The sequence below is a fragment of the Alternaria infectoria genome, assembly GCF_024043175.1.
Source record: "Alternaria infectoria strain BMP 0036 chromosome Unknown scaffold_22, whole genome shotgun sequence".
Classification (NCBI taxonomy): Eukaryota; Fungi; Ascomycota; class Dothideomycetes; order Pleosporales; family Pleosporaceae; genus Alternaria; species Alternaria infectoria.
This window is the reverse complement of record NW_026250711.1, coordinates 297,112-322,152: the sequence shown is the minus strand read 5'-3', so window position 1 is coordinate 322,152 and position 25,041 is coordinate 297,112. Positions and strand designations below refer to the sequence as shown.

The following is a 25,041-nucleotide window of genomic DNA, read 5'->3' as shown; positions in this document are numbered from 1 at the left end:
TGATCGTTATTATCGCTGTTATCGTTGGTTGTCTTTTTGCTTTCACCTCATGCCCTTAGCGTTCGCATAGCTTACCGTTTGTACTTTTGTTTGCCTTTCAACGCCGATTATTCTTCTCAATGCGATCACTTGGCTTTCAACATGCTCACGTCCACTGTCAAATCATGAGGTTGTATCACGTCCACGTTGCCAAAGACTCCACAAGTTTCATGTCAAGACATGTATTTTCTAAGGAAAAGCCTCGTGCGAGCCCAAAGTCGGCCTCTGACATCAGTGAGAGAGCGACGATGAGCTAGTCTAGATACTACACTGACTACCAGACCCCATCTGCATACCCCGTACCTCTTGGCTCGACCTAAGCCTCCTTTTCCTCGCCCTCTTCATCCTCGCCATCGCTACCGTCATCCGCCAAGAGCTCTGCCAGCATCTCCCCCAACAACGCCATCAACTCCGCCTCCGAGACCCCGTTCTTCTCGTCGATCAGCTTCTGGAAGTCCTTGCACAGTCGATCGTGTCGCAGAGTCTCAGTGTCGATGTCGAAATGGCCCTTCCTGATCTGCTGACTGAAGCCTACGATGCGCTCCATGTCTCTAGTCGATGCGAGCTTGGCGCCGGAGCGTTGCTTCTCGAGGGCCTTGAGTTGATCTTCTAGTTTCTTGACGGCCGCTTTCTTTCTCTCGATGCGCCTCTGTACCGTCGTGCTCCACCTCTGGAAATCGGCGAGGCGTGCGGCCATGGCGGCATCGCTGGCGGGAGTGGCGTTGTTGTTGTTGTTGTTCTCGGACATGATTGATATTGCGATGTTGGAAGTTGTTATTGTAGTAAGGTATTCGTGTATGATGTTATCGGATTAAGCTCACTCACACAGGAACCACGCAGTTTATATCCCGAATCTCTCCGGTTTGTCTATTGTCTACGTTTGCAACTACAAGAAAGAACACGACCAACTCCAACAACGCCCACCAAGACATGTTTGCAACGACAAGAAACCACAAGAACACCTCTGAATGAAAGACAATAACGAAACAATAGCCTAGCAGCAAGAGAGCGTTTGTAAGAACAAAAAACCACGCAAACGCCGTCTATCCCAAACTCCGAAACCAAGGAAAAGTCCAGAGACTACCGGAACCAACGTCGATGCAATGCCACACCGATCTAAAGACGTCGCGTACCATTAGAAGCCTGTCGCAGAAGCAGGAGCATACACAGGATTACCAAGAGACGTACCAAGCAAGCCGGAGCCAAAACCATAACAAGAACAGCAAGGACATCCATTCCGTGAACAGGCTCTGGACGAGGAGGAACAGGCAACGGCTCCTCATCGATACCCCCAGGGCAAGTCGGTCCAGGAACAGGAGGTTCAGGCTCCGGCATCGCAGGCGCAGCTTCCGCCTCTTCCCCAGCACGCTGAGTAGTCTCCTCACGATTGTATCCCTCCAAACCCGCCCACTCCTTCAAGATTCCCCGCATAGCTTTCTCGTCGCGTCGCTCACGCGTCCAATGCACCAGCGCGATGACGTTGGGGAATTCGACCTGGGCAGGCCAGTTGGCGGCTAGTGGTTGGAGGATGTCGTGGACGGTGGCGCGGTCTTCCGGAGTTAGGGTGAAGAACCAGGCGTCGAATTCACGGGGGGACAGTGTGCGGTCTTTTTGGGCGGCCTGGAAGAAGGAGTGCAGTTTTGCGATGAGCTCTCCGCGGGGGACGGAGGGTGTGGGGAGGAGGGGGGTGCGTGATGGGTCGGCCATTTTTGATGGGGTGATTGGGCTGTTGGATAGTTGGTGTGTTGTATTGGGTGATGGTAATGAAGATGTGATACTGTGTTGATATCCACTCCATCACGAACTTCTTCATCCTCTTATATCCCCCATCCCCTGGCCCAAACTTCCTCACATACCCTCCTCCGTCACGTTCCAGCGTCACTCACTCCAGCCCACACAAGCTCATCATCTGACCAAACCACAAAGTCTCAACAAAGTCTCATTAACTGATCTAGATACCTTCTTTCACCCACTTCCGCAAAGCGCACCAAGCGCCGAATACTGAGCAATGTCTCAAGCCCATGTCTTCTATTGCTTTGATCCGAAAATGCCGACCTTCATCTTCATAGGTGTCTTGGGTGTCAAGGGCCCCCGCTCTGTCTCAGCGCCATGTTCCACATACATGCTCTTCTCGTCCGGTGGGTAGGCGCTCTCTGCGTCTCTGTTGCACTGTCCAGCGCCCACTTCGATCTTGACATGGCCGTCTTGGTCGCCCCGTAAGTTGACGATGAGGGACCCGTTGCCGCCGTCGGGGTCGCTCAACAGCCAAATGTGCTTCATCCTCCTTCCTTCTCTTCGCTCCATGATGTCGTCGGCTGCAGCTGCAATGTCACCTCCACCTCTCGATGCAGCGACGATGAGATCACGTGGATCGAGATAGTTGAAGCGGCCAAGCGCAGACCACGCTGCTGTGCGCACTGCCTCAAACACAACGGCGAGGATGATAACGAGGTTGAGCGTGAAGATAGCGTAGATGTAACTCGGTTGCCCAAACTGCAGCGCATAGACGTAGACCTTCGCTGGTTGCTGAGTGAACATGCGCCCAACCATGAGCTGCGCGGAGGCATACGCAACCAACATATCATCAGCCATCGCCACCATGCTATTCGTGAGACCCGCCAGTGTCGCTTCCTCTTCAGTAAACGTCCGATTATTGAACGTCTCTGACATCTTGTATGCCGCGATACTGGAGTTAAATGCCTCGCCTAGGAGCGAAACATATAGATTCGTCATGTCGTTAGACATGAGCTCGAACTGCCGCACTACTGTGCGCGTGACGTTTCGCTGAGGGTTGAAATCGGGCATGGTGCGCACGGGCTTGACGGTGATGTTGAGATTGCCGACGTCGACGGTGACGTTGAAGAGGGTGGGTGTGAAGTCGAATTCGCATTGCGTGGTGTTGAGGAAGGAATAGGCTGAACCTGCAGCGATGGCGAGGTAGCGGCGAGGGGAGCGATCGCTGTACGCTACGCCCATCGCTACAATGGCCTTGCCGTCGTGGCCGATGTAGTTTGAGTATTCCGGGCCTTCTTCGCTGTCGGGCAGGTTCCCGGAAGCTGCATAGATCCACTCGTTGACGGGACCGGAAAGAGTGAAGTTGGAAGTTGCGTTGTACGTGCAAGTGACGTTTGCCAGATAGCCCTCCTCTTGGTAGATGTATCCTGCAACCTGGCTGTTCGACCTGATTCCTTGATCCATGAGTCCGATAGATGCTCCGACGCCATATGAACGACCTCGGTAGCTGAACTGAGTGTTGTCGAGTTTGCGATGGACATGGGGCCCTCCACCCAAAGAAGACGCCTGAGCCGCTGATGCCAGAAGCTGACTACTCTGTTGCTGGCCAACCGAATACGTGAAGAAGCCCTTTTGCGTGCGCAGCGACGGTCCCGAACTGCCAATCATCATCGGATACTCCTTGATCATCGAAACGTCCTCGTAGCTTGGGATCAAAAGCATGCCGCTGTCCACCGTCCGCGATACCGATGGTGTCATTGAACCAGCCCAGAGCGCCGCAGGCACAAGACTGAGGAGAACGACAAAGACAGAGGGAAAGAAGAACCGTAGAGGCAAGTCCCAATCCACGCGCATGATGCTCATGTCCACCCAAGTGCGCAACACATCCAGGGAAACGCTGACCTTGTTGAGACGCAATCGAAGCGCATAGTTGATGAGCTTGCAAATAACCGCGAGATGCAAAAGTCCAAAGAAAGCGGCGAGAAGCTGTACGACCAACGCAGCGGAACCCGGGAACCTATTCGCAAGAGTAAAGAGTTGACCGGTAACCCTGCATTCATTAAGCTGCGCCAGCAAAAGGACTGTCGAAAGGGTCGTCGTAAACGAAAGTCCGTAGAAAGTATTATACCGTCCCCAATGGCTATACCGCACCGTCCTGCCATCATCTCCCGTATCCCTCCGATCTCCCGGTAAGAATGTGAATTGCCGAACCATTACAAAAGATTAAGAAAAAAAACGAGCGAAAAAGGGACCGGCCAGCGGTTACGAAAAGAACGAAAAACCTTCAAGGTCGATGGAAGAACGAGCGACGAAGATGCAAAAAGCGAAAGGAATCCTCATGTTGGCCATCTTAGACGGTGGTTGAGTGTTTGGCATTGGCATGCCAGGCTACCCGTGTTACCAGGCAAGTGTTGACAGTTGTTGTATCAGGTGCGGCGAGATTTCATGCCTGAGACGAAGGATCCACTGTGATCGTGGCTGCATGCGGTAAGTCTTCACATAATTCTGATCATGTGCATGATCTTATACAAGGACGAGATATCGATATTGTGCAGATATCCAGCTGGAGGACGACGGGTTCTCCTTGTTGCGTTCTTGTGTTGCTCTTGTCGGGTTGGCAGGTAATGCGTGTTACTCGATGGAGGAGCGGAGCATGAATGTAGGGCTTAAAGCATTGTGCAGTTTCGTATGCACTGAACGGTATAGGACTTCTGCTAACTCAGCATCGGACGTTGGTTGCCGAAGGTACCTGGGTATCTCAGTTAGAGAGTCCCAGGTACCTAGCTCTGGGAGCCGCAAGGTGTTGCGCCATTGAAACCCGGTGAACGGTTCATCTGACGCATCGCAAGAAAATTGGAGCACGTCGCTGACTGACCAATAAGCTGGAACGCGTGAGCTCGAGTATAACGAGAAAGATGAAGAGTATCGTGCATAACACATAACGCGACCGCGTCGCACACTGAGACCCACCCGATCACAACCGTCGATGACATCACCACCTACAATCTCTAGTTTCCATCTCTAGCTCCCAACGCGCAATTGCATGCACATCAAAACGCGTCAACGCCATCCACCCAGTTCACCAACTCACCAATCCCAATCTCCAACAAATACCGAACTTCCCAACTCCCCTCCTTCCTCCTCGGTTGGACGAACCGACCAACCACACCCAAACACCCTACCGCCAAGCCACCCACCTGAAACCCCCCACCATACCCAAACCAGGCCTAGCGCATCTCTCCTGCCACTCAGAACCCGTTTGATCTACGCGGGCCCCCTAAGCTCCTTGACTCCTGCATATCGTATATTGCCATCTTTGCCGTGCCATCCATCGCTATCTGGCATTTTGTGGATTCTACACCAAGGGATGGCTTAGGGAAAGCTTAGATAGGAGAGATGAGATGCCGAGGTAAAAGATTTCTGCAGTCCTGGTTACGGGTTACGGGTTAGATGTGGGACGTGGCATGGCGGATTCCCAGGTTTCGCTGATGATGATGCCGGTGGGGTTTATTGGACTCGGATCCGAACATGACGAGGGTGCATGGAGGTTGTGAGGCAGCCTTCGTGCTTGACCGGCGCGACTCAGCCGTCTTCAAACTCATTGTTCAGCTGGAGATAGATTGGCTGCGGAGGCTCTGTAGCAGGTATACAGGTGAAGTGTGCATTTGAAGTGTCATGTGTGGTCGGCAAGGTGGTCAGCCTAATGTGGCTGCGCATGCGGCCCGCAGAAAGTGTCGTACAAGGCAGAACGACTGGATATCATCGCGAGTTGGCGAGTATGCATTTTACTGAGGTCTCGGATGGCGTTGTGGCTGTACTGTCGAGTTGTGTAGGTGTAATGACCGGTGTATTTCATGCTGTGTATGTATGTGGATACAAGATTTTATGCCTAGCTGAGTATTGTGTTGCTTGCTCATCTTCCGCATCGCGCGAATTACCGCACAGCGATTAGATCGGCCTGTTTGGGTGCGGCATGAGAATCATCATGCGATGCGAGAAATATTGGACAAAGTCGCGTATTGATGAATCGCGTCAAGAAAGAGCGTGCGCCACCAAACCATGGACCTATCTGTAAGTGAAATCCGTCCGCACTAGCTAGATAAGATACCCGTCCCACACACTAGCGCGCATGTCAGACCCCAATTTACGGAAATTGCGAACCGCGAAGGGATACACGGGAGGGAGAGTCATTCAATCACACTGACAGAGGAGAACGCCCGTTGCCAAGAATATACTTTCCGAGACGGACACGGAAACAACACGAGACGGAAAAATTGTGTTTTGAACAAAATGTTTTATTTTTCCTTTTTCCCATTACTCGCCGAGTATCTGACAAGTCAGAACCCGCCGCGGTATATAGTTATTTGTGGGCTGTGAGAAAGCTACAAAAGAGCTAAACTACTATGAGGCGGTCGCGCCGAGAATCGCAATATAGATGCGATTCAAGATTCCGATCTGGTTGATATCCCAACGCCGGTACAATGCTGTGCTATGCAAATGCTGAGATTGTGTTATAACGCCGGCCAATGCAAGAAGAGATGACGAGATGGGCGAAGAGATGTCCATCCAGTGAGCATCTTTTCATCAGATCATGTCATTGGGGAACAATAAGGAAAGTCGTTAGGCTGTTGAAGCGAGAGTGGTGGGGTAGCGAATAGCATTAATAAGTAGTCTGGCGGCCGGCGTAGGCGCCGGTCTGGCCGAACATCCTGCTGAAGATGCCGCCCGCTGAGGTCTTGACCTTCTTCGAGGGCTGGGTGTCGTACAGCGGGAGTGCATGTTGCTGCTTGGGGAAGTACGAGTGAGGGCCATTGATATATACAACGTTGGCGCCCTGGTCTGCGTCGTAGCGCTGGAGGATCGCTTCTGAAGGCTCGTCGTGAAGGCTGACGGGTGATTCGGAAGAGGTGGAGACCGAGGAGCTTCGGGTGGGTGGTGATAGAGATGGGGTGCGCGATGGTGCGCGGGAGGATGGGATGTAGCGTGGTCCCCTCTGGGATCGAGGAGCATATGAAGACAGGGAGGATTGCGACGCATATGGGTGGACTGAGCGCGAGAGGTTCTCGGCGGTGAGCTGGTATTGTTGGCGGGCAAGCTCCTTCTCCTTCTCTGCGAGCCTGGCCTTCTCGGCCTGGCGAGATTGCCAGACACGGATGGGCGCTAGGAAGGGCTCGAGGTGGTAGTGGAGGTCCTCGGTGCTGATGCGGAGATCCCAGTCAAGGAGGAACAGAAGTTGCTTCTCCATGAGGTTGACTTCGGTGAGGGAGAAGCCAAAGTTCTCGTAGCCGCGAACAGCGCTGTACCTGGCCCAGTGCTTGTTCTTAGGCGAGGAGTCGTTGAGGTTCTTAGCCGCAAGGATAAGGGAGGCGAGGAAGATGCGGTGGACGGTGCATCGCATGCCCTTGGCAACGGGAGGAAGGCGCGACCGTAACCTGCTGAGGTAGACGAGCGAAGTCATGAGGGTGGCAGTCTGGACATGTGACCTCTCGACGATGGATGTGATGAACTCCTCTACTGATGGCAGGGCAGGCTCGCGGATGTTGGAGGCAGCGTGCTGAGGAGGCGACGCTGGTGGTGTAGGAGGGAGGTTCTTGTTAATGGAGGGTTCGCAGCGAATGACTTGTGTGGCCTTCTGTGCAAGGTACGAGATCATGTCATGTGACACCGGGAGCTGGATGAAGTGGTCCAGGGCAGCCGTGTTCTCGGCGACGAGGTTTGGTGAGTAAGGCATGATGTGGATGGAGTAGTAGTCCCGAAGGTGATGTGAAGTCTCAAGTGAATGTCGAACTGTATGTGGATGCCGTGTATGCCCTGGAGTGAGGCGTAGTCGGAATTCCGGTCTGAACGATGGTAAGCGGGAGTCCGAGGCTGCGTGGCTGACGACGAGGTTGAGTCGGCAGAATAGGCAAGGCAACAATTATTAAGGTGAAGGTGAAGCGTCCGAGTCCAGTCGGAAGGTGCAAAGCGATTGAAATTTTACGGGAGATGGCGCTGCCAGTCTGGGAAGTCGGAGGGAAAGTCGGTGGTGGAGCGCGAATCACTGCCGGAGTGTGGAGAATGGCACCTGCACCGCTAGGATGACAGGAGGAAAGAAGGGAGGATGGAGAAGTGAAGCCGGTGACTGACTGTGAGGAAGAAGTATCGACGGCAGAGGGCGTGATACTTATTTCGCAGGCCCCTTGAGCGGGTAGCGATGCGTTTCCAAGTCGAGGGTCGGATCCTTTGGGGTGGTGGTTCGGCGGCTGCGTGTGGGATCCAATGGATGGAGCTCACGCACAGGAAACAGCTACGTAGCGCGCCACGCCGGACTCAGGCCAGCGGCTGTTTGGCCCGTTTGGGGTGCCTGGAAGATTGCGAGTGGTGAGGTGCAGGACCCCAGGAATAGGCTGTTTCAAGTCCAAGCCAATGGTTTGCACGCAGCGCAGGGCCCTCTAGGCGTGCGAAATTGACAGCCAATAGAGCCGTGATGCGAATCGCGTTTCGAAGGCGGTCGAGTATGTTTTAGATGGATGCAGGTTGGAGTCGAGGTGTTGGAGTGGAGTGCGCGAAATATTGGGTTGGTACAGACACGACGTTTGCTGCACTGCAGGCCTCGAGTTTGCGGCAGCAGCGACCGCTATGTACTGCGACAATCACGGTGCTTGTGGAAGGCTGGCCGGAACTAGAGGGTCTGCTGGCCTCGCAGCTGGGTCACGTTGCCGGGTTGGGAGACAGATATTGAGGCGGTGAGTCGGGTTAGGTGGAGCCAGAACACTACGGTTGATGAATAGCATGCGACCACGCAGTAGCAGCACACCTGCTCCCATATATCTCCCGAGCAGAATGCCAGCAGACGGTGACGAATTTGTGGGCGGAATGCACTACAACCCAGCCTCTTCGAGCCCAGCTTACTCTTGGTTGGCCTCTTGGGCAGAAAAGCATTTTGCCTCACGAACACGCGTTGCATGCGTGTAATTCGGCCGTAGCCGTGGGAGATGCTCGCAGTATGGAGTAGAGTGTGGCTCAGCCGCCACTACACTGCTGCATTGCCGTGCCATCGTATACCATCCCTCTTGCCTCGACGGCATACCACGGCATGCACCACGGCATAGTTTTTCAAGGTGACTACTCCCTGCCATCTGTCAGTCGCATGACAGCGTGTCTATCGCAACTCCACTCGGCCAGACGGTGGACGGAGCTCGGATTTCTCCACCACGATCCATGGATCGCCGTCATGCGCAGGGATCTAGTCTGCGCCCATTGGGCAGCGCGCACTGCAAACAAGTCATCTTTGTTTCAACACACCTGTTTCCATCCCAGATGCTACCAGCCTCTTTGGGCGACGACGGATGACAGCGAGCACGACCAACGCCATGTTCGTCTTCTGCTGCCCTGCTCCAGCGCACACGCGGTATTCGAGCACGCCCGCCGGCCGGGACTGGCACTCATGCCACCCGGACTGGACCTTCATGCAACTAAAGCGTACCAATCAATGTCGCGGCCTCGCAGTTTCGAGACCACCTCAACAGCCGCTGCACCGCCTCGCCCATCTCGCCAATCACGCTTCCACCGCCGTCGTCGCCAGTTCTAGAAGGTCGCAGCCAGCTAAGACAAGTCGCTGCACGTCGACTACTGGATAGCATCGCTTCCTCCACCACCTGCCTATGTCAGGTCCTCCGTCTAAGCGATCCGCGACGTGGTCATGTAACCCCTCACGCTGAACCTCATCAATCTCGAATCCGTATCCCTGCATCCCACGCGCCTCGAAAAGGTTACCTAGCCGAAGCGCCAGATGAGGCTCTGTACTAGTCGCCCAATTCCCCGCGGCTGCTATATCGAGGCCGGGTTCGTGCGAGCCGCCCACGTAGAAGCGCTTGTGTCACCCCAATACCAAAAATGGCAGCATCGGAGCTTGTCGCAACCGTTGGAAGCGGTCCCGGTATGCGGTTTGCTTGCGCAATTTGCTTGTGTAAGGCTGGCGGGAGATCTGCTTGTTGCTGTTTGAGGGCTGGCGGTTGCGAGCGTTGCGACGGCCCGGGCTGGCTGTCCCTCAGCGCTTCGCAGTTTCAGCATGTAGCTGTTGTCGCTGGGCCACAAGAAGACAGGCGGCCCCCAAAAGAACGTCATTGGATTTGATCTTTACACGACTGATCTTGCCGCAGATATGAGTCTTCCTTCTCGTCGTCTCGTCTCGTCTCGTCGTCTTCTTTGCCTCCATGTCGGACCCCGCAGTGCCGACGTCAAACCCGGGCGACGTCTCATAGACAATCGGCGACAGCTCAACACGTATTGAGAGGCGACCGCTTCGTGATGAAGGCTTGGCGACGCGCACCCGATGGCTCATGGCTCGTAGCGATGGCGAGAACACGAAGCCTACCGGCTAGCACCGATGCTCACGATGCAATAGAGGCGCAGTCCACCAACATCCGCCGACATCCACCAACACACCTCACAATACATGCAAACATCATCTGACCCTCCACGCCACGCACCGACATGACCCTTCCGCGGACCCTCACCATCGCGGCACCCCGCACATGCAGTACTATTGTCTCTGCAGTCTGATCTTAAAAACATGTGACGTGTCACCACGTATGATATCACGGTCCACTTCATCCACCCCATCCACTACATCCACTTCGGAGTTGCATCGAGAACTCGGGTCACGCTGTATCGCGCTACGCTCAATTCGTTTTTTGTGAAGAAGCGGCGTAGCTCAGTATGGCACGTGGCATTTATGACGCTGTTTCGGAGACGTGGTGAATATTGCTTTTGACGGTTTCGTGAGGTGGGTGGACGTGAGACTGACTGTGCGTACGGTATGACGTGCGTGGATGAGACTGACAAGTAACTGCCGGGAGAAGCAAGTCATAGACGGTGTTTGACGTTGTTTTCGGCATAATGAAGATAAGATAGGTGGAGGAAGCATCGACGTGGAGGGGTGTGGTTTTGGTTTTATAGGTATGTTGGGTCGATGCTGCTCTGGGTAATCTGCTATCAATCTTTTTGGAACAGCGTCTCATCGTATAGTGGTGTTCATGTTTTATAGAGTCGGTAAAGTCATCTTACCAGAAGACGGCAGACGAGACATTATTCTGAACCATGGTCTTTTCAATTCACGCAGAACAGCTCAGACATGTATGTTTCTGGTTCGGTTTTTTGAGAACTGTCGCGAAGTGAAGTAATTATGAGAGAAGAGACCACGACCGTGAGAAGCACAATTGATAGTCCCACCCTAGAGCGTAGATGGTCTCGCGACGCAGACATGCGCACGACGAAAGCGTGTTTCGGAGATGAGAACGGAAGAGTGCATCGCGGAGGTCATTAGCGTTTTTGTTCGAGTTTTTGGAAAAACGACATGCTCGACACATGGCTCCATCTTCAAGAAATTTTGGAAGAAGAACCAGGAAACATGGCTGGTCGGATGTGTTGTTTTTGTTGTAAATACAATAAAGGTATTGAGTGAAGTGAAGAAGGAGGTAGTGAACGATAGGTGTATTTATGCACTCCCAGAGCCATAAATCGGTCAAGCCGAGCCTTTTGAAGTAAGATTCCATTTACAACCCACACTGCAGCTCCATGTACTTGTTTCGGACGATCTGACAGGAGGCCATAAAGGCGCTCCATGGATTTTTGTACGTCAGACGAGCGACGCGAACATACGATTGATGAACGGTGCTTTCGGCACCAACAGCGAACATAGCTCCATAAATCTTGCATTTTCCGGGTATCCTAGAGTTGTCCAAATTGCGCAGAACAGTCATAATCTTGTACCCCTTTTTTTTTTTGTTGTCAAAACATGAAGAATTTTCGTATGGATTTTGGGCCACACCCATAGCGATAGTGAAACATATTTTGTGGAAAGCGAGCAGCGGCTTTGTGTTTGCCAACAAGAAGGACAGCATCGGTAGAACATCTTTGATTTTTTTGGAGAAGGCAGAACCATGGTAATGACCTCAAGGCTGTTTTGGTAAATCACACAACAAGTGTGCGGATAAAGAGAGGAAGGTAGAAGACCTAGAGGTAGATTTTATATCCACGCCTCCAAAACACATGCGGTCGTGGAGCTGACGTTCAAAGGACGGAGCGTTATGTGCGGAGTCTGGCTTTTGGAGAACAGCATAATTGTATAGCATCTGCTTTTTGGATAATTTCCAGAATGTATTCGGAGATGAGAGATTCCAGACAATTATCTTGAGCGTGAGGTTGAACACAATGCCGACACAGATCATGCCTTTGTCACTTGGAAGTTTTGGAAGACAAAGGTCATTTGCCAGGTGCAACGTTGTTTGAAAGAACAGCAGAGTCCTTTAAGACATCCATTTGTTGTTTTTGGCTTTCTGCAAAGTACATGGAAGGATAGAGAGTATAGATCGGGTTGATTTAGGATGGCTTTATATCCGCGACTCCACATTTCGTAATACTCAGTATGTTTGGCTATAGAGGTCAAAGCGGTATGTGAGGAGTCTGGCTTCCGGGGAACAACATGAATACAGGGTGTAAAGATTTTCGATAAGATTTGAAAGTTATTCGAAGATAGGATATTCGTGAACCAGAGTACGGGTGCGGATTTTTGAACCCACTGGAAACACAGAACGAGACCATGTATATGTCACTTCGCCATTTCTGGAAAGAAGAGACCATGGTAAGTGCCCTTGAAGTTTTTGAAGGCCGACGGACTCCATGTCTTGATCGGTCATGTCTTTTGGAAAGGGTTCCAGTGTAAAAAGAAGGATGAAGAGTAACAGCTGAGTCCGTTCCCTGGAGTTTTTATACTCGCAACGCTCGGCCAGAGCATGAAGCGACCGAGGAAGAATTTGAGGAGGAAGACCATGCCATCGTAAGTGGAACGCTTATAGTACTGCATCAGATCAGATAGTTGACCCCGCCATCCCAACTGCTCGCCGGAGTCGCATGGTAGTAGCCGTGAAGTGTTTTCCACTGTGAGTACAGCTTTTCCGAGGAACGAACACGTGTTTTTCCTGCAATCGCGATTTTTGAAGGAACAAACTTCATACCAGGTAAGAGTTTATCTTTTGAAGTCCAGAATGGAAGGATGTAATGTAGAGTAGAAACCAGGTCAATACAGGTGGGTTTTATACCTGCGGGGCCGGACCGCGACATGCAAGTGAAGGTGGAAATCTTCTCAACAGAAAGACCATAAGGCCGAAGTAGGGGGCTTTTGTGGAAGACCAGAGGTCATGAAACTATCTACTCAAGGTTTTCAGAACAAGCACCTAACTTTGGTGGTATGGACGTTCAGGAGAAAAGAACGGGAAGTGTGTGACAATTTCGTAGTGCCGAAGCAGGTCATGCCGTATTCGGAATGGGTTTTCGAAACGCACAGCCATAGAACGTTCCTCTGCTAAGTTTTGAAGAAACGGCACAGGCCATCAGTTTTGTCCGGGGAGTTTTTGGATAAATCGAATGTTGGGCTGGATAATGAAGAATGGGTTGCTTTCAAGTTAATGAGATATCCGTACTCCAGGGAAGGCCATGCCCGCTTTCTTGTCTTGATTTGCGAGAAGGGATCGCTTCGGTATCGCGGCCTCTTGATTTTGATTTGAACAGATCAAGCTCAGGAATAGGGAGTGAGGGTGTACTGCGCCAAAGTGATTGAGATATCCGTGGCGCCGCCGCAGATCATTCATCTTGCCGGTTTCGATTTGAGGAGAACGCGGCCATAGCAGCAATAGTAATATCTTTCAGCGGAGAGAAGAAGACATATATTTCTCTGCATGACGTTTTGTACAAGTCGAGCGTTGTAATAGGATAGACCGACTCTACTGCGCCGAAGTAATTGTGAAATCGACATCCCAAGGCGGACATGTCCACGACCATCGTAATGTTTTTGAGAGGACACAGTCATGAGTCCTAGGAGTAGGCTTTTGGAGAAGGCAGGCAGTCATTCTGTGGGCCTATGCTGAATTTTGAAAGAAGGCCATCATTTATTGCGGGAAATGTAGTTTTGGAGAAGGCAGGCAGCCATGGACTCAAGCATTCTGTTTTTGGAGAAGAGGAGCGATCATGACCTTGCTGAGCGTTTGTTTTGGAAATTTACACAATAAATGTGAGGATGAGGAGTAAAAGCCGGAAAGAGCCCAAGAGGAGCTTTTGTACACGCCGCCTTGCACCCGCAGTCGCATGATCAGGTTTCGTGGACTTTTTGGAACAGCATGATGTTGCCATGCTGGACTTTTGGTGGTCCTGGGTATCTTGAGACGTCGTTTGGACGAGGCGCGACATAAGATTGTGCTTTTGCGATTTTGGATGAGGAAAAGCCAGAAAGACCATCATAAGACCACAACAAATTTTGAGAGAAAGCACCGTCGAGGATAATGGAGGTAGGATGGTCGATCAGCGCGATATATTTATGAGAGCCAGAGATCGTCCAGCAACACCCCAAGAGTCCTTATTCGTTTCTTGTCGAAGGTGGGCAGCGGAGAGTCGCATACAGCAATCTCCAGATGCTTTTGAGCGAGGCTTTCGAAGAGCAGGACACAGCCATCAGGACTATGTGTGCGTATTTTTGGAAAGAAGAGGAGGAGACCATCGGGAAGGCGTTTCATAGTTTTGGACAATAACCCCGGAAGTGAAGGATAAGAAGTAGGTAGCGAAACTCCGAAAGGATGGATTTATACTCCACCATCACCGTTCTGCACAAGCATGTGAGCAATCCGGTTGCATTTGCGTTTCTGGATGTATTCCAGCATTCGACCGCTTATGTCAATGTAATGCGACGGCGCAGCAGACAGTCCATGTGTTCAGTGTATCGATTTTTTGATCTCCGGCGCACACTTCCCATGTACAATCCTGTTCTGGTTTTCGGAGAAGGAGCAGCGCACATAACTGGCTACTCCTTTGGTTTTGGAAAGTGGTACCGTGGTGTAAAGTAAAGAAGAAGTACTCGATCTCGACCGTATTTTATACCCCAGCAGCAGGCGCACAGCCACATGAGGCAATTCCATACTGTTTTTGAGTTTCATGGCGAGATGAGAAGTTGAACCAGAAGAAGCAGCATCGAGGCGTTTCTCGTGTATTTTGGACCGGAGCGGAGGAGGAAACACATCGAATGGTTCGGTGATTCTTTTTTGACTGCCCCCATCATAATGTTCGTTCTGTCTTTGAGAGAGACGCAGGCACAAACTCCATACGAATGGAAGGCCTCGATTTTAGTTTCCGACAGGTCTTTTTGTGGGATATCGGTGGAATGGCGAGAGGTCGAGTCGAGTCGTAGGTTTTATATGTCCAGTGTCCGTAGCATAGCAGGGTCGACTCTGGTTTTGAGGCCGCGGCGCACAAGTCCCGGAAACATTATTCTGAACGGCGACTTTCTTTTGGGAGAAAGGAAGAGAAGGGCACTCCCCATCACTCCATACCCGACTGTTTCCAAAGACCGGAAGCACATCCAAGAGTGCTGCAGCCGTTTCTGGCGACTCGCACATGTAATTCCGTCAATCTTGTTTTCGAGACAGCGAAGCCGAAACCATGATCAAGGACGTCGTTTATTTTTGCGAAGAGATCCTTGGAAGTTGGCTGAGGAGACAGGAAGGCGATAGCTCAGTAGAGGCTTTTATATGTCGGGAGTGCGCCGTAGGTTGAGATGGCGAGAGAGCTGCGAGGTCATGTCGTATAGTAGTATCTGTTTTGAGAGAAGCCAGGCGGAGACGACGACATATTCTTTTCTTTTGAACTTTTGTGGTATCGGCAGGCGAAGGAGGGAACATGTACGGGTCATGGCGACCTTTTGGTGACTTGCACATGATAATGGACGTCGGCTGTTTTGGAAAGAGCGACAGGCACCATGGAGGGTAATCGTGATATTTTGGAAAAAAGAATTTGAATATGAAAGTTTGAATGAACAGAAGAGAAGACGCCAAATGGCAGGTTTTATACTCAGAATCCGCCTGTGCGCATCCAGTCGGCACGTGTCCAACGGCATATCCATCTACGAATGATGACCTAGCGTATTCAAACAGCTCCGTACCATACCATCTTCCACCCACACCACCCAATAAAAAAGCCCCCATATCACCTAATCCAACATTCTCCTCTCCACCCGCCCAATCCTAGGAGGTGTCTCGTCCATCCTCGCGCCCCGCTGTTCCTCCTCTCCATAGCGCGCATTGACGTTCTCCTCTTCCCGTCGCATCAACGACCGATCCCCATCGTTCTCTTGATCGCGCTGCTCTGGAGGTATGCGCCTATGCGTACGGGCCCGAATGAGCGGCGAGCGCGAGCGTCTACTAGTCGTGCCACTGCCATGATCTAGAGCGAGAGCTGTGAGAGGACTGTCACGGGTTGGGTGGAGGTGGCGGGCGCCGGGAAGGGGGCGGTACGATTGAGTGGGTACACGTTGAGGAAGTTCGCCGAAGAACTGGCGGGTTCCGTTTGGACCTGCCTGACGATCATGCATTCCTTGCGCTGCATGCCGCGGGATATTAGGAGTGCTCGAACGCTCCTCATTACGGTGAGGCATCCCCATGGCTGTAAATGGAGGCTGCGCATAGTCGCGGGGCTGATTGGATCTATCGTGGGGAACCGTCGTCTGCGGCAAGCTACGTCGAGAGGTGTTGATAGCAGTCTCGACCTGCGTTGACCGCGGGTTGTGCAAACGCTCAAATGCTGCCCTCTGCGCCTGCACTCTGCCATGATGCGCAATCAGATCCCGACTTGTTGATGGCGAGGCGGGGTCGTTTTCACCGGACCGGTGATCACCTCTTCCACCTCTGCTACCAAATTGCGAGCTCTGCATCGTGGCAGTACGTTCGGAAGGGTACTGCGAAGTTCGCAGTGATTGTTGCTGAGGCTGATGGGGGAAGGGCATCCTGACACCATTTGGAATTTGAGGTGGGGGGCGTGGCTGGTTACCCTGCCCATGGCTCGAACGACGGGTTTGGAAACTTTCTGTACGGGACTGGGGAGGAAAGCGCTGATTTAGCATAGCCTGCTGGCGAAAAGCATGCTGTTGGAGTGCCTCCTCTCGAGCAGCTTGGGCTCGTAGTTGTTGCTGATAGTGCTGCGCATAGGGATCAAGTGGTGACTCGAGATCTCGTATCACCGCTGTAGTGGCGTCAATGTAGTCACCTGTGTAGCTGTGGGGCACCGGGTGACCAGCTTCGGTGCGGTTATAAGGCATTGAAGGGAGCGGCGAGAGCCCGTGGGGACCAGAGCCAGCCCTGCTTGACGAGGAATAAGCCGAGCTACCTGAGATTGCACGCAGTTGGGCAGCGAAGGGGTTATCAGGTGAGTAGTGGCAACGGCTTTCGTTCGAGACGGCCGCTCCATCGAGCTGAACGCGGGATAAGTCACGTCCCAACGATGCCTCGCTGCTGGGGAACCTCGTACTAGAGGCAAGTGAGCCGTAATAAGAGAATTGCGCACTGGCAGCTGAAGCGTCGCTACTAAAGTGCCTTGACCTTGGGCCTGCTTGTTCTGGCTGGAGCGAGCCACCGGAAGTATGGAAAATATCCGATGCAGTGGAATGGTAGTCTTCCCCATGAGTTACGGTAGAAGACCTAGCAAATTGTCTGGTTGGAGGCTCGACCGCTGGCAAGGTACGGAAGACGTCTTCAAAGAATTGGTCCGGGGGGCTTTGAGCTTGACTTGCAACACGGGATCCCATGGCGGCCCCTGTAGAGGAGCTTCGCGCGGCGGAAGGCTGACGATCGCTACCTCGCCGTGGTTCACTGTGCGGTGCAATACTCCAAAAACGATACTTATCGCTTTCCCGGAAATGATACGTGGTACTATTCGGGGTATCATGGACGTAGCCCTCGAGATAGAGTGTAGGATTGTGTAGGCGCGGGCTGACCGGCGACTTGGTAGGGTCCCCGGATGGCTGTTGGTATGCGGGCGAACTTAGTCTCTGCATCTGGTGTAGGGGCGACGGAGCATGAGGCGTATCTTGAGCCATGTCGCGTATCCGATCTCCGCCGCCTCGCAATCCAGAAGTACTTTCGGTAGACCCACCAGATGGAGATAACGTGGAGTTGTTGCTGGTATCACCTATGCTGCTTGTGCCAGTTGAGCCCATTCTGGCATGTCCGATTGGTGCTCTTGTTGGCGTACGCGATACTGCCACGACTGCATCGGGCGGAGCTTGAGTAGTGGAAGTTCGACGGCTTCGTCCGAATCGGAATGGAAGATGCATTGTGCGTCGGGGTGGAGAGACCGGAGAGGGCAGTGACCATGTTGGCGACGCTGGAGACGCTGGAGACTGTGGTGGCTCGGTTTCTCTCTCGTGACTGGACGAAGTAGTCCCCTCGGTATCGTCACGATCTGTTAAAAGCGTCGCTTCCTGGCTGGAGGTGTGCTCTGTCTCCTCTTCCTCTCCCACAGAAGAGAATGTTGCTTGTTGGGGCTGTAGTATGGGAATGGACCCCAGGGCAGTGATGGCATCCCGGGTTGACCTCTGAGCGCCGCGTCTGAGTATGGGTCGTCCTGGTTGTCCTGTAGGGCGAGAAGTCAGGTTTGTGGTCGCTCTGGAGGTTTGCCTGATGGCTATGCGACGAAAGGTCTCCTCGACATCATCGGGCGTCAGGGTGAGTTCCGATGGTCTGAGACGTAACATGTTTACCAACTGAAGCGAACGACGGGGGGTGAAGCTGAAGGGATATGGGTCCAAAAGAGGGTGTGCAGATGAGGTGCCTGTACCGGCGAGTATACAAAGAAGCCTACCTACCTGGAGCCATGGTGGTTTCCAATTCTATCTCTTGCTATTACCTGGGAAGTGTCGTTGCAGTAGCAGTGGTGGTGACGGCGCGCATAGCAGCGCCTTCCCGTCCGACATGATGGACGTCAATGCACCTTACGCGTTGACTGCCGTGAAGATGCATCGCTACCAGACTTGTACTGGTGAGATACTGGTGATGTAAGTGCCCAGGTGAGCCACGAGGTGAACGTCATGTGGTGCATGAGGTACTAGAGTGAGTCATTGCCGGGTGGACTGCGACGCGTAGATAATGTCTCTCAGGAGACGCGTTCTGTCGTGATATTTCTCAGTGCTGTGATGATAGTGGTGCAGTGTATCGCCGACTCGAGTGTCCGTGTCGGTGGGTCGGCGTTCGTCAGCGAGTCGCCGAGCATGGCATCACCAACGGTGGCAGCGGAGCATCACGACGGGCGCTCATATCGCATCCTCACCGCGAGGCCTTTGTCGTTTCCTGCCCACTGCCCTGGCCGCTGGGCCCCTGCCATGCCTCCGCTGCACGCTCGTATTCCGCACGCTAAAAGAGGCTACTTTGACGCGCCGCGGGTGGTGCCTGAGCTACTGCTGCGACCTCACTCGCTCTTCTCGTTTACCGCCGTTGCCAGACAAGGCGCTGCCCCGTGGCCGCCACGATGAATGGCGACCTGAGTCTGTCGCAGACGCTCGGCGGACTGCGCATCGCCAACCCGGACGAGGACGACTCGCCGCCGCCCACGCAGCACACAGACGCGCCCGACCACGACCATGCCGTCGCCCAACAGCCGCAGCCAGACCCCACGTACGCCCACTCGTACATAGAAGAGGAGCCCGCCAACTCGTCGCTCCAGCCCGCCGCCAATGCCTACCAGAGCTCGCCCTCGGGCTCCCCGGCCGCCTTCCCCTCGCCCCTGGCCGAGACGTCGTCGACGCACTCGCACTCGCCGCGTCTCTCCCACCGCCAGTCGATGCCCCTGCAGCACCAGGCCCAGCACCAGCAGCCTGCGTATCCCCCGTATGCCGCCGGCCCTCTGCTCCAGCAGCAGCGCAGCGCCGCCCCGACGTCGCAGCCCATGCGAGAGCGCCCCGTCTCCACCAGCATGTACCAGCACCCCAACCTCTCCACCTCGTCCACCACCGCCCCGGGCACCTACCGCTACAACGACGACGCAATGGCTGGCGATATCCGGCGGACGGCGAGCTCGCGGGTTGCGCCCGGCGCCATGCCCGTCCGAGAGGCCAGCAGGAGAGACCCGTACCGCCAGTCAGCCCAGATGTCCGCCATGAACGGCCCCATGCCGCCCCGGAGAAGCTCGCGGCGGATACCCATGGATGCCGGCGTCCCACAATTATCCAGTTCACCCTACAGCGTGGAAGGCGGGCCGCTATCGAGCAGCGAGGAGTGGAAGGAGAAGGGCGCGGCTGTAAGCACCCGCCAGGACCTCGACCAGAACGGACGGCCGATAACGCGTGTCGTGAAGAAGGGCGTCAAGGACTTCAATTTTGGCAGGACACTGGGCGAGGGCTCCTACAGCACTGTACTGGCCGCCACGGACCGCCAGACATTGCGCGAGTACGCGATCAAGGTGCTCGACAAGCGCCACATCATCAAGGAGAAGAAGGTCAAATACGTGAACATCGAAAAAGACACCCTCAACCGACTGACGGAGCATCCCGGCATAGTCCGACTCTACTACACCTTCCAGGACGAGCGATCGCTATACTTTGTGCTGGATCTGGCGGCGGGCGGAGAGCTACTAGGCTTCCTCAAGAAGATGGGCACATTCGACGTCGAGTGCACACGATTCTACGGCGCGCAAATACTGGACTCCATCGACTACATGCACAACAAGGGCGTCATACATCGCGACTTGAAACCAGAGAACGTCCTGCTCGACGATGCGATGCACGTCAAGATTACTGATTTTGGAACAGCAAAGATACTCGAGCAAAAACACAACGGCGTTAGCTCAACCACCGGCGATCCGCTGGAAAGCGTGCAGATGGACCGCGCGCAGTCCTTCGTCGGAACCGCCGAATATGTCTCGCCCGAACTCCTCACAGACAAGAATGCATGCAAAGCCAGCGACCTGTGGGCCTTTGGCTGCATCATCTACCAATTACTCGCCGGCCGACCACCGTTCAAGGCCGCGAACGAGTACATGACCTTCCAAAAGATTGTTGGTCTAGAATACACATTTCCGGATGGCTTCCCTCCGCTGGCAAAGGACCTGGTGGAGCGACTGTTGGTGCTGGATCCGTTGACGCGGTTACCCATGGAGCACATCAAGAACCACCCCTTCTTTGAAGGAATACAATGGGGCAAAGGCCTGTGGAAACAGAAGGCTCCGCGGTTGAAGGCCTACAGTCCGCCCGCACAGGAGCCCATCAAGCTGAATGGTAGGAATCCTTCTACTCCTCAGGAAACGCCAATAACACGTCCAGGCCCATCAACGCCATCAGTCGCCGCATCCACCCAAACCCAGGCACGACCAAAGCCGCGCCTCATCACCGAACTACCCCCTCCCTCCCAGCTAGACATCGATTGGTCACCGGTCCTCACGAAGCGAGACGAAAGGATATTGAAGCTGGGAAATATGTTTGTGACGCAACACCCTGCGGGTCATGTTGTAGGAGGAAAGGAAGAGCCTGTGGAGCAACCCAAGAAGTTCTCGCGCTTCTTCGGTGGCAACACGGTCAAGAAGCGCCAACGTCTCGTCATGATAACGTCGAATGCACGCGTACTGATGTGCGCAGCAGGCACGAATGACAAGAAGCTGAAGGAAGAAGTATCGCTGCTCTCCGCAGGCTGCGCATGGAGATCATTCCAAGACCCCAAAGGCCTCACAGCTTGGCTCGTAGAAACAGTACGCAACCCCACACCCAACCCAACCCAACACCCACTAACACCCCTCCCAGAAAGAGAAGCAATACGTCTTCGAAGACCCCAAGAGTACGACGAGCGACCCCGACGGCAGCAAGTACTCAAGCCAAGAATGGCTCGACAGCATCGAACAAGCACGCGACTACGCGTTCGCGCAAACCATGACCAACTCGTACTCAGCCGACGTAGGTCTGAACGAGCTCGTCTCAAACCACACCACCCCGACCAGTACGTTGGGAGGAGACTCCGCCCTCGAGGGCGTCAACATACCCGCCTCGCGGCATGGGGGCGGCGGCCACCTCCGCAAAGATAACGCCGAGACTGACTCGATCAAGGGCAGGAAGCGCTTTAGCAAACGTCATTCCAAGAACGGTTTGGCAAACTTTTGAGAGAGATTCGCGTGGGTACTATATAAGTACTTTATGCATACTTCTCAAAGAATACCAAAACCCCGCGATCATCATCTTTGTCGTTACTATCATCCCCGCTCGACTGCCTTTTACCGAGATGATCAAAGTGCTGCTTATCCCTCCAGCGAACGGCGTTTCGGGTGTCTTGATTTCCTTTGTGTTCAACTACCCAGTCCAAATACCAGTCCTCAAATCTCCTTTGTTACTCGAGAAACTCATCAGATACGGCATCATCCTACAGAAGATCTATCACCGTCGATATTCGTTGGGCTCAGAACTATATTGGCATTTAGCAGCTTCGGCTTGGCGCCGGTCCCGTACATCTGGAAATAGCCAACTGGGCGGTATCTTCCTCCGTCTACACCCCCATTGTTCGTTTTACTACTCTTCTTCTTATTCAGTGTATAGGGCTCGTTCTTTGAACTGGGGAGACTGACGCGTTAGATTGGGCATAGTTGTTTGTCGGCGTCGCAAACTTTTCTCGTGTGTTTGTATTTATTGATTGCTTGAGGGAAGAGGAGGGAAGAAAGGAGAGTAGGGGTGGTGGAAGCAAGGGGAAAGTAGGAGAAGGAGCAATTAGATTGAGCCATTTATCTTGGCGTGGAAAGGGTTATACAAAGTGGCTTTTTAATGCATGAGTTGCTGGTTCGTTGACCAGTTGTCTTTGCACAAGTCTTAATATTGTGGGGTCCTGGTTGTGAAAGTATCCGTCTCAATATATACGTTTCGATGCTAACCCTCCTTCATCCAGATAAAAATACACGTCGTAAATATAAACGCAGAAAAGAACTATGCATGCCTCGCACATCATCATCAACCTGCCAACCGGCGGCGTGTTATCAGTGACAGTAAAAAAAATAAAAAAAATCGCTAAAACAGATGCAAATGCAACCCAACCCTCCCCTCTCTCCCTTTCCCCCCATCTATCTCTACAACCCTACCACCCATCCCCAAAAATCTCCTTCGGACTCTGCACCAGCTCCTCTTCAACCCTCGGCTTCCTACTCCCATACTTCCTCCCCTCTTTCTTCTCCATCTTGCGCTCTTTCCTCGTCGTCAAATGCGGGGTCACAGGCGTGATGGGTGTAAACGGCATGTACGGGCTGTACGGCGTAAAGGGCACACCTGTTTTCGGGGTGCCGAGAGCGAGGGCCTCGACGCGGCGGTCTAGGACCGTGGTTTGGATGCCGGGACTTGCGAGCGGGGAGGCGAAACTGCGGAGGGGGAGGGATGCGGTTTGCGAGTTGAGGGGTTTGGGTGGGGGTTGGCGGGTGGTGGAAGTTGAGGGGGGTTGGGATGTCGGTGGTGGACCAAGACCGAGGCGTTGGGGTGCGGGTCGGGGAAGGGGTTGTACGCTGTCTAGTGCTTCTTCTGTGTATTGCTCCGGCGAGGTTGGCGAGTTCGTCTGTGTCGGTGGCGAAGGAGGGACACCGGGGTTTGCGTAGAAGCGCGGGGAGAGCGGCGTTCGTGCTTCGTCGTCGGAGTCTGCGCCTGGGTACTTTGCGATCGGCCCGGAGATACGCAGGTTTTTTAGATTGAAGCGCGCGTTTTTACTGCCGGTGGAGTTGGTGTTGGAGTTTTGGGAGCGCTTGGAGAGGATGCTGCGGGGGCTTGGGGGTGGGTGGGCGTCGGCGCGGAGGTGACTGCTTTGAGTGGGCGCAGCGGGTTGCTGGACGCTGTAGTTTGGTGGGTAGATGGCTTTTACGGGTGAGATTGGGGTTTCGCTGTGGGATTCTGGGCGCGCGATGCTGATGTTTGAGGGGCGTCGTCGCTCGGTGGGTCGGGGGATGGGCTCTGTTTCTTCTACACTGACTTTGGAGGAGTGCTTGCGCTCGTCGAAGTCCATGACGGCGGCGTAGAGACGCTCCATGTCTGCTTGATCCTGACCCCGGTGGGCATCAAGAACCTTCTGGTCGAACGAGCTTGGTGACTGAACAACAGGACTCTGTGGGTTGCTAACAGCAGAGTCGTTCCTGTTCCTCTTGAACTTTCCGAAAAACGAGCGCGCGGATAGCGGTGGCGATGTAAGTCCAGCTGTTCGAAGAGCCGGTAGAGTCGGTTTATCCTGGAGTTCCAGCTCCAATTGCTTGGGCGGGTCGAGAGCCTTTCGTCTCATCTTTCTACCAACAGTGAGGAGAAGAACCCCCCAGATAAGTACTGTAAAGACGTAGCCGCCAACAACACCGCAAATCTCGTACGGCAGCACGTTCTTGTCTCGGACAGCCTGATATGAAGCAGGAGGCCCCTCGTCAGCCGCCGGCGTGGGGTCGCGATAGTTATCGAGAAAGTCGTAAGGCGCAGCAGAAACACGCGATGCAACAAGAAGCAGTGAGATGAGTGCCGGAGGAAGCGCTCCGACGAGCATCGTAAGCCGCGCCCTCAGGTCGAGGGGGGACTGGAAATATATAACAGAGAAAAGAGGAATAATGTGACAATCAGATGTGGGCGGTCTAACTTTCGAGCTTGCTTGCTGCTTCGTCAAGGTCGTCCAGGGTGCAATGTCGATCTAGGGCCGCAATTGCACATGAATGAGTGCCCGCTATCCCGACTGAGAGGAACCGGGTGAAATGCAGAGTGTAACAGCAGGCGACATGGTGATATGAAGAGGGATGGGCAGCGGGTAAGTACTTTGATCGGCGGTCTGCAAGTGGTCGGATGCAAGGAAAGAGCGACTGGGTGTGATGGCTTGGGAAGGTGCATGCGCCGTCTGATTGGCCGGCCTAGTTCTTGAGCTACATTGGGGCGTCCAGTGGATGCTGTCTCTCAGCCGCTGAGGCGGGGTCGTTTCGTTCAAGCTAGAGCGAGATGGGATGTGCCGATGATAAATCTCGACATTCGAGGCTTGAGCTATAAGCATCGAGTCTATGCGGTGATACGCGCAACTGTTGTGCTGTGAGTTGTCGTCGTTGTGGTGAAGAAAACCTCGAGAAACATGTTTACCCGTGCCGCAACGCTCGAGCGCACAGTACTCGAGACTACCAACACCAACCTCCCGGACATGCGCGATCGCCTGCCAGCTCGGGGCACAGTCAACGGGAGACGGTCCGCATGCATGAAAGGCGTCCCCTGCAAGACCAAGAAATGCGCACCCGTTCTGCGTTTCCCATTGGCGACGGAGAACTACCTAGGGCTATTCTAATGCCATGTCCCCACTTATGTCTTGAAGCTCGCTATTGGCTACAAACCATAGGAGAGTAAGCTCTCTACTGAAGTGTTATGCGCAAGAATCAACACAGAGTACTCAATACTGGAGCAGAATTAATGCAGCAGAGGGTGGGACCTCCTTTGACCTCCACTATCCTCCCTCC

The 25,041-nt window shown here is 53.6% G+C and overlaps 5 protein-coding genes across 5 annotated transcripts; 1 reads left to right on the top strand and 4 right to left on the bottom strand.

The window, feature by feature from the left end:
* Positions 1-355: 355 nt before the first annotated feature.
* On the bottom strand, positions 356-1,746 carry J4E92_009296 (uncharacterized protein; the record flags this gene model as incomplete). The annotated part of the gene is made up of 2 exons (XM_051500645.1): positions 356-778; positions 1,228-1,746. 2 exons carry the CDS (start codon positions 1,744-1,746, stop codon positions 356-358), a joined length of 942 nt encoding a protein of 313 aa, XP_051349217.1.
* A 321-nt stretch (positions 1,747-2,067) lies between these two features.
* On the bottom strand, positions 2,068-3,636 carry J4E92_009295 (uncharacterized protein; the record flags this gene model as incomplete). Its single annotated transcript, XM_051500644.1, has 1 exon — positions 2,068-3,636. One exon carries the CDS (start codon positions 3,634-3,636, stop codon positions 2,068-2,070), a length of 1,569 nt encoding a protein of 522 aa, XP_051349216.1.
* A 2,797-nt stretch (positions 3,637-6,433) lies between these two features.
* J4E92_009294 (uncharacterized protein) lies at positions 6,434-7,504 on the bottom strand (the record flags this gene model as incomplete). Its single annotated transcript, XM_051500643.1, has 1 exon — positions 6,434-7,504. One exon carries the CDS (start codon positions 7,502-7,504, stop codon positions 6,434-6,436), a length of 1,071 nt encoding a protein of 356 aa, XP_051349215.1.
* Positions 7,505-19,095: 11,591 nt separating this feature from the next.
* Positions 19,096-21,712, top strand: J4E92_009293 (uncharacterized protein; the record flags this gene model as incomplete). The annotated part of the gene is made up of 3 exons (XM_051500642.1): positions 19,096-20,839; positions 20,885-21,306; positions 21,359-21,712. 3 exons carry the CDS (start codon positions 19,096-19,098, stop codon positions 21,710-21,712), a joined length of 2,520 nt encoding a protein of 839 aa, XP_051349214.1.
* Positions 21,713-22,670: 958 nt separating this feature from the next.
* J4E92_009292 (uncharacterized protein) lies at positions 22,671-24,098 on the bottom strand (the record flags this gene model as incomplete). Its single annotated transcript, XM_051500641.1, has 1 exon — positions 22,671-24,098. The coding sequence occupies one exon, from the start codon at positions 24,096-24,098 to the stop codon at positions 22,671-22,673; it is 1,428 nt and encodes a 475-aa protein (XP_051349213.1).
* Between the last annotated feature and the right edge of the window lie 943 nt (positions 24,099-25,041).